Source organism: Cottoperca gobio, chromosome 15 (assembly GCF_900634415.1).
Source record: "Cottoperca gobio chromosome 15, fCotGob3.1, whole genome shotgun sequence".
Lineage (NCBI taxonomy): Eukaryota > Metazoa > Chordata > Actinopteri > Perciformes > Bovichtidae > Cottoperca > Cottoperca gobio.
Window position 1 is genome coordinate 17,009,813 of NC_041369.1, and position 12,253 is coordinate 17,022,065.

General features: G+C 39.1%; 1 protein-coding gene across 4 annotated transcripts in view; it reads right to left on the minus strand.

Moving 5' to 3' along the window:
• The window catches only part of LOC115019916 (G-protein coupled receptor 26-like), a 25,986-nt gene extending 19,656 nt beyond the window's left edge, over nt 1-6,330 (minus strand). The window contains exons 1-4 of one of the 4 annotated variants that reach the window (XM_029449628.1): nt 6,196-6,330; nt 4,785-5,833; nt 3,762-3,875; nt 865-2,798 (exon numbers count right to left, since the gene is read on the minus strand). In XM_029449628.1, the coding sequence (XP_029305488.1) occupies nt 2,525-2,798; nt 3,762-3,875; nt 4,785-5,455 (1,059 nt within the window). In that variant the 5' untranslated portion in view covers nt 5,456-5,833; nt 6,196-6,330 and the 3' untranslated portion in view covers nt 865-2,524. Of the gene's footprint in view, nt 1-864; nt 2,799-3,761; nt 3,876-4,784; nt 5,953-5,973; nt 6,159-6,195 lie in introns of those variants that run through there. The other 3 variants (XM_029449629.1, XR_003833514.1, XM_029449627.1) reach the window with 3 other exon arrangements.
• Nucleotides 6,331-12,253: the final 5,923 nt, after the last annotated feature.

A 12,253-nucleotide genomic window follows, 5' to 3' on the forward strand; every position in this document is an offset into this window, starting at 1 on the left:
TCAGCCATTGCACACGTCTTCCCTCGCTTCCTCGTCTGCTTTCTTGTACTTCCTACGCGCTGTGGCTTAATCACAAGGTCTGTGCACAGCATTTTGTGTATGGCAGGTTTGTGTCTGCCTCTCACCCACTCACTGAGTCTCCCAAATCGAGATTAGATGTACGCACACCTCCAGACTGGGGATCCTTCCAAACTTTCTGAATACAGTTCACTAATTGCCCTTGATTGGCGAGCACTACTGAATACAGTGATATGATAAATGCTGCCTTTGCCTTCTTTGGTGAATAATAATAACCAGTGGAGGCTTTGATGGCTCACAAGTCATGATTGTCTGACGTTTTTTGATGGAGACAGAATAGATATTGTTGCAGGCACTTGTTATCAAAGTGGGTAAATGGAAAGAAGGAGGCTAACCAGAGAGTTTGTGAAGGATAGATGATAGAAGTTTGGTTTATGATGAAAATGAGGATGGAGGATGCAGATTCCCAGAATCTTTTAGTCACAGCTGCACGGACTCGGTTAGGTAAAGCCTACTTTTCCTCTTTTTCTTGGCTCCTTTTCTTCTTTCCCCACTCCCTATAAGAGCTCTGCAATTAAAAAAGCCTTTAACTCACAGCCATAATGCTTTTGTGAAAATTCTTTGTTCTGCTGCCACATCAACAGCAGCAGTGGTGGGTGGAACACATCTTAAATTATTTTTCAAATTAAATATTCCTTCTCCTTGACTTAATCAGCGTGGGAGAATAAAGGTGTGAAGATTTGGCAGACTTATCTCCTGGTAAAGTAAAAATTAGCTAAACTGTCTTTGCATTGTTTCAAGTAATATAGCAATAAATACAGACATTAAAAAAGAAACTTGGTAGGGTTTTAAAATGTCAAAATGCACAGCATTTATTGCAATATAATCACAAATGTATTTAGCAAAAATCAGACACAGTTTTGACAAAAATAAATAGATTTTAAGCCTTTTTTAAGGCTTCATACTGTCACAGTAAAGTAAAAACACGACATCCTGATTTGCCAGTGTCGTCAAAATGAATAGTTTTTACACCCCAGACATCACAAAGCCGCTCACACGGCATGAACTGGAATGTTAATTACACATCACTGAATAGTTGCTACCACATTCAAATAATATTTCACCCTGTTTTGCCCGATGCAACAGTACAATGAGGCGGAATTACAAAATAAACATTACTTAAAACCTTCTATGAACAATGTGAACAAACTGCATAACGGGCTCTATCATCACACTTAACAACAGCACAGAATACCAAGAAAATGACATAATGTGAAGGTTTCCTCTGTTGCATTTTCATTAAATCAGAGCGCTCATAGTCTAAAAGGCACTTTAGAACTCAGGCCTCACAGCTACAACATACAGTAACTTGCACTGCTGTGCATACGACATGACTGTACCTTCGAAATCACCATCTATTATATCTCTTCCCTTCACTTCTTCCAGCCAGAGAATCATCATTGAGGTCAAAGGTTATGCTTGAATTTAAAGATTCAGCCATTCAGTTTAGATGGGATGTAAAACGTCGTACATTTAAATATGTGTTTTTTTTAACACCCTATAATGTACAAATACACTCACATGAGGTAATGAAAATACTCTTGGATTTATACTTGTGTTAAAACATTACTGATTTGACCTTTAACAGCATCAACACGTGTTAATACTTAAGATTTTAGATGTTGTTTAGTGTCAGTCCACATATAAGACCTGCTTATCCATTTGGGAGTGATAACAGGCTCCTGTGTCCTGAAGTTTGGAGCCGGGGCTACACTCCTGTTCACATTTGGAATCGTAGTTTGTGCCTTTTTTAATGACACAATAAAGAAATGAGTTACCATAATGTTGCTTTTCATGTTACACAGGCTACATGACACACATTTACCAGTATGCTACAACATGATCTCATTAGAAACTTTCTCTTTGCAGAAAAAGATGGTGTTACACTTAAAATACTTAATGCCATTAAAATCTACACACACAACCTACAAAACGGGTCCATCTAAACTTCTTCAAAGGATATTCGGTATCCTGACACTTACTCTTGCGCTTATATAGATTATTCCTCTGTGCCTTAGACCTCCATTGTTGTCCAACTACTATTAAAAATACTTCTATGAGCCACACTGTTGCACTTGGTGACATGTTCCTTCATTACCATGAACATGGGCACTGTAGTTTATTTTGAGATAATCTTATGTACACAGTCCTGCTGCTGAAAATATTCAAACCAAATCTGCTGCTGAAAGTAGTCCCCTACAAAAACACTTCTGTCTAAAGAACAGTTGCAAAAAAAAACTGCCGTGATCAGCTATTTAAGAAGATCGTTTAGTCTTTTCTTTTTAAGTTAAAAGTATTTATTTGTGAGCTATTTTAGAGACGTATGTCTTCTGTAGGAACATTTGAGTTTTGAGTGCCACTCTGACGTTACACCATCGCAAAGAGCTGAATCTACGGGGTAACCTCAAAATAAGATCTCGGTAATTGTCTCTGAGAGCGATGACCTTCACTGGCCAAGTGGCTTGTTGGCAGTTGGTTGGATGTTGTTGGTCGTGTTGGAGTTGTCTCTCCTCTCTGCGCCGTTCTCCGTCCTGAGGGAGGAGGAGTTGAGTGGACTCCTCTTGAGGACTTTGTTGGCGAGAAGGTTGCAGGTCTTCCTGTACTGGTGACGCAGCAGTGAGTAGACAAACGGGTCGCTGGCTGCCTTGCTGTAGGCCAAGCATTTTGACAGCACGCCCCAGTGAGGGCTTATGGGCCATGGGGAGAAGAGCTCTACAATTCTACCTCAAGTAAAGACAAAAAGAGAAAGGAAAAGTCAAACACCATCCATGAGCAGAATGCAAATTTTCGAATCAGTGTAAGTGGTGAGGAAGACATCTAAGGCAAATGAACCTCCCCCAGTGCTGTGACATTGTAAATAAATGTCATAATTTCCCTTCACTGAGTTGTTGTCACTGCAGTGGGGAATGAGAACTGATGGGTGTCAGTCTAACAGCTTTCAGACTTCTTCCTCGCTAAAATCCTTTTACACCAATTTCCGTCTCTGACACCTAAGCCCTGATGAATCAAAAGACAAAGTGAAAACCAACAGGAGCATTGTTTTGCCTTTAATCTGTCTTCTTAATTAGCGTGATCTCCTTAAGTCTAACATGTCTCACCACCACACAGCTCTTAATGCGTTTCTTTTTTATTTCCAAAGCACAATTCTAACAGCTTCTGACAGGTTGCCACCACTAATACTGGGGCTAATACTAATGAGAGCCAGTGATACCATCTCTGACTCATTTGCTATCTCCCTCTTTCCCTGACTCTCTCCCTCCCATCTCCCCAGTCGTTATGGCTCAGGGAGAAGGATTAGAAATATGTGTAGAACCAATAAACTATGAGATCATGAAAAAGAGGCAGTAAAAAGTGTTAACAGATAGCAAGACAGCATTGAAAATCATTATCGCCATCTGTATCCACACGATAAGGAAAGCATGAGCACATTAGCAGCAACAAGGTAAGTGAAAACGCAGAATCACTGAATCAAAAAACTAAAAGGTTCTGGGAGAGTTGTACTTATGAAGCTAAACGAGGAAGATAATTAGAATTTTTTTTTCTTTTATTGCTGAGCAAAGACAAAATGTGCAGAATTCAACTGCAGTTTAATCTCCTTGATGCTGTATGTAAAAAAAAAAAAAACATGCACCAACCAAACACACACCCACACATATATTACAATATTATAAATCTCTGCTCACCTTGTAATGACATAAGGGGTAAAGCACACCACAAATGTGCCGATGAAAGTACTGATCTTCTTAGTGGCCCTCTGTCGCCTTCGCTTCTGCTCATCCAAGCATTTCTGGCGCACACTGTCAAAGCACACAGGCACCATTATCTACCCAGGAGGCATGATCAGAGACATGCAGATATAACGAAGCAGTCCACGGAGAAAACATGTGGGATGGACGTGAAGAAAGCAGTGAACTGTGCCCCATTATTTCTGAGGATTACACTGAATTTCACACAGTGCAGATATAATTTATGCAAGTTGAAAAAAATTCAAAAGTTTACTAAATCAAGATGGATAGTAAACGATGGAAACTCAAAAAGATGAGGAAGGCCTTACCGACCTAATGAGACATGATAATGTAAACAGCCAGAGTTGAATCATCATCAGTGGAGCTCTTTATATTCATGTGTAGTCACACAGAGGGATGCCCCAGAAAGTTGTGTATTCAATGTGTGTTTCAAATAAGTCAAAAATAGTTTTTTTGACAGTGTATGAATGCAAATAACTACGTTAACCAAGTACTTTGATTATAGAAATACAAATGTTATATTATATTTATATTTAACTTATTAATACAATGTAGTGAATAATGTGAATTATGCATGTTCAAATTGTTCATTTTGTCTATCAAAATGGCCAAAATACAATAAAGAAAACACATATACAGAATAAAATAATTGATGATCAAAAATGTATTATTTTTTCTGTCCATCAACTAATCTATTCAGCACTATTTGCAATGCATAAAAAGAGTAAACCCAACCACATAATCTCCTGCTGGCTATATGGACACACTAATGTTTGTGTCTTAGACACACGTAATGTCTGGAGCATGTTCTGATTTTGCCACAGGATCAAAATGCTCCTTCTGAAATGCTTCACATACTGGACAACATGAAAGGGAACAGATAGAAAACATCTCAGTGAACTACAATTGCATTAAAAGGACAAATGGATTAGACTGAATGCATCTCTTATGATTCTTTACCTGGGGTGAATATCCACAAGCAGCAACAACGTCTGCATAGTGATCACGTCGATGCGTTTACAGTGAAACCTTGCAACTTTCAGCACTTTCAGATACGTTACACACAACACGATCAGCGTGAGGAGGAAAGTGAGAGAGTGCAAAGCCACGGTGAAAATGATGAACTGCGTCCCGGCGCCCTTCGCCCTGACATTGCAAAGAGTGCACGATGCGTAAAGGTGATGGTACCCGACCCAGGAGCGGCAGGTGGCCACTGTGGAGAAGCAAAGTGAGTGTATCCACGTGTATGCCAGTGCTATCACAGCATCCCGGTGCCGTATTCTTGAGTGGTAGCTCAGAGGGAACACCACCGCCACCCATCTATCGATGCTGAGAGCTGCCATACTGAGCATGGAGTTAGTGGTGAGAAAAGTGTCGAGGAAACCCACAATTTGGCAGAAGCCGCTGCCTCCGGGGTGGCCCGTGGTGATGAGCCCCACCAGAGTTAGTGGCATGTTGGACACGCTTAGCAACAGGTTGCAAAACGTCAAGTTGAGAATAAAAAGACCGGGTACCTGTTTGCGGATCTCCGGGTTGTACAGAAAGCAGATCAGAACCACAACATTGGACAGCAGCGACCCGATTATAATCCCCAAAACCAAAACGGAAGCAACTATGTCCGCTGCATCCATGGTGCTTCCTCTAAAATATCCAGACTTTTGATGAGTGCATCCACAGTCCTGATGCGAACTGTCATCGTGAGTTGCAGACACAACATATATGAGTCCAATACATTGCCATGCTTACCCTCTCCAGGCTCCAAATGACTTCAATAAACGAAGCGGTGCCCCCAGCAGCCTCCACGATTAAGTCGTAGGGAATTCATAGGAAGAGAATGCTCACCTGATTATAATGTTGACATTTGGAAGTCTGTTTATGAGAATGGGGTCACAGCAGGAGTTTTTTTTTCTCGAGTGGCGCTGCGGTAGTTTTCATTCCTCTCTGTTGCCTCTGGTCTCACAGCTCAGGGTTCCCTGGCTGCGCAATTGCGCATTGACACGATAGCAGCCCTGAAGAGGACATGAAAGTACTTTTAAGCTTTCGGTCTCTGTAGCTACTTATATTGTCTTCTCTGCCAGAGTCTGCAGCACGTTGGTGCACCTCTGTTCAAAAATAGCTTTTTAGTGCAAAAAATAGAAGCACGACGCACGATTGCGTAGCTGGTGAGGCTGATGTCACGAGCATCACGTTGAAGACAGCAGTTTTGGGAAATGAGGGTATTTGTGCAAATAATACATATAACCTAGATCAAGTTCATGAGTATTAAAATCGTATCTAATTCATTATTTTATTTATTTATTTTGCAAGTCAGTGTCTGACTAGATCGTTACTTTATACTGTTTAATAAAACGTCTCTGCAGCAAACACTTACAGTTGAATCCACAGCTCAGATATCATTGCGACAGACAGGGAGACCCAGAGCCTCATCAGTGCAATGTTCAAAGCCTTATATGGCGCTTTATAAGAATGCAGTGAAGCTGGATCCAGATTATTAGTACACAGTAGCCCACAGCAGTACCACCGCAGATGGTTTACAGCAATACTGTATGTGTGTATAGTCTGCAGCTAGGGAGGGCATTCTGTAGTTTCTGGCCCATGACCTAAAAACATGCGCCCAGATGTATGTGTGTGTGTGTGTGTGTGTGTGTGTATGTGTGTGTGTGTGTGTGTGTGTGTGTGTGTGCGCTCCAGTTTGCTGTCGTGTTTGCAGGAGTAAACAAGTATTACTGTTAGTAGTAGGTAAAGATTTTCAGATGTGGACAAAGTGTTAAGTAAAAGTCATGTATTCAAAATATTACATAATATGCATAACGGTATTAGCTAAATGTGCTTATGCAGAAAAATAGCTCCTGCAACGGGCAGAGCCTCACCTGCTGGCAACAGGAGAAACATAGGTGTTAGTGGTACTGAGTAGGCCTACCTAACTTGTTAATGAATTAATTAATCAATATAATTATGGATTAATGCTCGACGTAAACAATGCTATTATTTATAATTATTATACAATTTAAGGTCGGTGGCTGTATATAATAACTTTTAAATGGCGTTGCCTCCAGAGGTCGCTGTGTAGGAAAAACATCAATGCGCATGCCCAAAACCTTAGGCAATGAAAGTGTGCGACACATTTTTACCAAATTATTACCTGTTACTCAGGTGACCTTCGATTGGCTGATTGCCACGTGCTGTTGTCGTCCTTTGCTCGTAGTAAGCAGAAATTAGTTATTATTTTAAAGATGGTAGTAACTGTGGTCACCATGAACTATGTGGATTATCTTCCCTAGCACACAGAGATTAATCACCTAGGTGTCCACCAGCTGCAGGATGTTGTTAAACCAAACCGATAAATAATCGGATTTAGTGATTATCAAAGACAAAATGGCTAACTGCTTGTCAGAGAAAACGCTAACAAGTGAGTGTTATTCAGAATGGATAGTAGTGGTTAATAACAGATTTTCAGAATCTCAAACATTTTTCTGACAGGATTACCAAACATGAAAGCAGCAGGACTACGTGGTGGAATTGGGTAAACATAGCTCGCCAAACATCTACCCAAACTGACAGCGCACACAAACAGAGAACTGGTCAGTGTATACGGCACACTAAATAAAACAGGTAGGTGCCCAGTTGATGTGGAAAATATGAAATGGTTCATTATGTCAAATTGTGTAATTTTGCTAGGGTTTCGCACTCCAGCCCTCGCGTTTAACTGCTGGGGGTTAAATTAGGGATCATCAATGTATCACATGTGTAAATAACACAAACTGAGGTTTTTTTCAGTTCCTTCATGCTGACTTTCCTATATTAGTAAAATAAATTAAATATGCTAAATGGGTCTTATGAAGCATACTTATTTTCACTTTTAATGTCTAATTTATTTATTTCACATACATATTTAAAAAGAAAATAATAGCAATTTTCTCAATAATGTTATGTGTTCCAGAGACTCAAATATAATACCACTACTCCACTGGACACACATTCACATGGGATTTTAGTGCTTTTTATATTTTCCAATAATACTTTCATGGAAAATTCATGCTTTTTTTTAAATAGCTGCCATGTAATGCAAAATGTGACCTCTTCATGTGGGATTTAACCCTTGATTTTTTTTTTTACGTTAATTAGGTTTAGGGTCATATTGACCCTTACTGTGTAAATACACTCAAAGAACCAGGTAAAACCAATAAGAACTTCAATTTAGATCAGGGTCACCAACCTTTTTGATACTGAGAGCTACGTCAAGGGTACTGAGTAATACGATGGGCTACTTGTTTGATACACACTTCCTGAATAACATAGTTGCACCGGTCACCTTTAATGATATTATCATTAATAATAATAATAATAATATTAATAAATATTCATATATGTGAAGAGACTGTCTGATCACATGTTAATGTTAATTATTCCTCACAATGATTATTAACAATGATTTACCATGGTAGGAAACAGATATATTTAAACATGCACCATTATTTATGTATGTTCTCAATCTATTTCAACATTTGAAAGTCAGTTTAAAAATGAGTACTGTGGTAAAGAGGCCTCCGGTTGAGCAGGTGACAGTATTATGTTTAACATTAGCTGAAAAACGTTATCCGCCAGTAAACACACAGAAGAAGACGAAAGCATATGAAGAGAGTCACAGTGAACGGGAGATAGATGGAGACGCAGTTGTACCTGCCAAACAAGTTACAACTTTATTCAAGTAACTAGACAAATGAGAGGAGACCTTCCCTTATTTAATAAAAAGAGTCATAACACAGAGTCGGGCAAACTCGTGCTTTTTGTAAAGTGTGCCATTCAGATGTTAGCTTTGCACACGGCGGAATAAGCGATGTTCACCAGCAAGAAAAATCGTCCAAGCACAAGCACGCCAAGAGGCACAAAACATTCACTGTCAATGACTTCATTTGTGATAAGAACTGTGTCGGAGGCAAACCAAGTGACCAAAGCTGAGGGAAAGATGTCGATGCTTTGCACCAAAGATAATGTAGCCTTCAGCTTTTGCGATGATTTCAGTCGCAGTGTAGCGGACATGCTTTCCGACTCTGACGTCGCAAGGAAGTAGGCTACTCGTCAGGGGGAAACAAAAGCCACACGACTCATCAATCATCAAATAAATTGATGATAATAACTCATCAAATAAAATACATACATTTTATAAACATGTATGTACAAGTAATACATACTTTAAATACATGTATTTCCTGAATATATATATATATATATATCTATATATATATATATATATATATATATATATATATATATATATATACCCGTCCCTTATGTGTTTACATTTACATTACATGGGTAGGGGCTGGGGGGCTGAGAGCTGTTAAAATATGTTGAAAAATGTCCCTTATTTTGAAATTCCAATGTTGACATGTATGAAACAAATGCAATGAAAATAAAGTGCATCAAAGAGACATGTTTTCTTTGGGTCTGAACAGCGACCTACTCACATTAAAGTGTCTGGGTCAAAATGACCCGCAACATCATCTTTGTATACCAACTCTGCACAGACACTACACATCTAAGTGTTCAGATATTACACCCCAGTCCAAGTCACAAAACTTCAGGAAGAAAATGACAAGTTAACCAGTACTTTGGTCAACTCAAAAACTGAAATGGGTCAAATTGACCATTAACACAATACAAGGGTTAAGTACTTCTTAACATATGTGTGTGATCAGTATGTTCAGACAAGTAGGTGGGTGCATGAGGGAATGTGCAATGTTGTATGTTGCAGCAACACAAACCAGAAAGCTAACGGTTTTCACTAATATTAGCAAGTCGGCATGAAGGTATTGAAAAAAAACATCCTTCTAACTAACTTCAACGTGGTCTTTTCGCCACCCAAAACGCACTAGATTCAAATATTATATTATTTACTTGTTGATTGCAATAATGTTTGAGCAGCATTTTAATGTTGCAAGTGATAGAAGTAGTTACTATCTATAGCAGTATATATTATATAGTATATTATACTATTATACTACATATATTATAGTATCATATTCTATAAACTGATCATATATTTTGTAGCTGTCAAAGAATTGAAGTGGATTAAAAAGTACGTACTTTTCTTCTGTAAAGCATAAAAAGGAAATGCTAAAGTATAAATACCTTAAAATTGTCCAGTACTTGGGTAAATGTACTTATTTACAGATGATAACAAATCATATGGCTATGTGACATACTGTATATCCTTCAAAGCGACCTTGCTGATAGCTGAACGACTGTTCTAAAGCGTGACGCTTCAAGCGTACTTTATATAAATCTGCTTTAATAAGATAACACGATTCCCACTTTTAAATTACATGCCCTGTGTGCAATGGCAAGTACAGCTTCAGTGTTGCTGTTCAGTTGAAGTTTTCTAGTGTCAGGCAGTGGTGTTGATAACCTTTTCCAATTCAAAAAACAACATTGTTTCATGAAAGACGGGATCTATACTCAGATTTGCGTCATTTTGCCAGATACATTGTCAAGCAAGCAGTGGACAGTGTAGTAAGTAAATCTTATCAATGAATTAAACGTCCGTGATCTAGTGCTCCAATAGATTAGATCCAGGTCTGGTGTAATGTCGGAGTCTGCTGATCGTCCTGCTGATGGGACGGGACCTGCATAATTCGCTGTAGTCACAGTAATGTGTTGTGGTAGAGGGTGGTGGTAAACAAAACGTACAGAATGAGCCTTTTTATAGGACGACTGAATGATTTGATTTCCAGGACCAAAATCATGGATGTGATCTGTAATGTTCTAATTGAAAGAGATTTCTTTTCTGTCCAGCTTCAAGGATTAGAGAAACCAGTCTCTTTGTTAAAACGGAGGTCACGTGTACAGCCGTCTAGTCATCCTATAAATTATCAGTAATGACAAAATGTCTGCGCAGATTTTCTAATTAATTCCACAGAGAGCGAGTTTTTTCAATTTTGCCCTTACCACATAGTGACGGCACAGTGAATCTACATTGGATTATTTTACGCAGCATCAAGTCTCTGCAGTGCTTCCCTAAATAGGATAAAGTTCAACTCAATTTGATTGCAGACTTTGAGTTAATGAGGTGAAAGGTTACAGCTACACCGGCCATGCATATAAATCTCAAAGTCTCTGCAGGCACCTGTTCATTTTTCATAATTCACATTTACAGCAAGTGTATTTTTAGCCCAACAAGCCCAGAAGTGATTGTAAATTATGCATCCTAAAAGCCTTCTTGTTTCATACACTTTGAACAGTTTTTCACTTCTGTTTTACGTGAAGGGAAACAAACAAAAAAACTAGAAATTGTTTGCATCTAAGTTAATGCTGCTGTGCTTTCGTTTATTGATAGTGTTTTGGCTCAGTAAGCTGGCTATGACTGCGTTGCTGTTGGCTATTTCTCGGTTCAGCTTTGCTGCTGTTGCTGTTAAGATCTATTATATGATGCCTATGAATTATTGGCGTTCCCTGCTTCCGGATGCAGGCCATGTGCTGCTGGCTGTTCAGTTTGCTGTGGTGCTGAATCTCTAAGTATTTGAAATCTCTGTGTATTCATTTGCATTGGTGAAAATGTAGCAGTTGAGCTAATTTATTATGGTTTTGTCCTGCAATTGCTTTCTTTGTTGATAATGCCCAAAGAGATATACACTGTGGGCTGATTAAGTTTGGTTGTTGTTGTGTTTTTCTTTTTTTTTTATTGGCTCATGCTCTGACATCATCTCACCTTTGTGGTAAACACGCGAGCTAAAAAAGTTACCTTTTTACATGGAGAGTCATGTTTTCAGGCGACCTGATGTCCAATATTTAATCTCCTTTCAGTTGTGTTCAGCACCTAAAAAGAAAGTCTCACTCTAAATCTTCAACTGTATTCATCATCTAAAGTTACTAACTTTGTCAGTCTGCCGTTTGGTGCTGGTTAGGTCGTGAACAATGGGTTTTCCGTTGTAAACAGCCGCCTGCCGGGGCTGGAAATAGAAGATGTAAGAAAACTCTACCCTGTTTTGTCTATTGAAGCCTTTTCAAAACTATTTTAATAAACTGAAAATGCAGGGTGGTCGAGCTGAAAGCAAGGCTTTTTTTTCTTTGTTCCTGAAGCATTCACATTTTAGAGCTTTCAGTTTTCCATGGGCCAGAGACAACAAGCATAATGCCAACCAGTAGAAGGCTGGTGAGACTTTTAGAGACCCGACGATTCGAGCCTGTTCTCAAGATCAAACTCTAGTCAGTCGCATGTATCTGCAAACAAAGCAATGTCATTGTCTGTTGTGTGTAGTTGTATGAATTAGCTAATTAATACTGACAGCAATATTGATTTTTCTGCTTAGCCAGACATCTCCTGTGTCTACTTGCACAGTTGCTGCTTCATCAACCTGCAGGAGCAAACAGTTTCGCTTTATCTGCCATGCTATGGTTGGAGACGATGTTGATGCTATGCATGTTAGCAC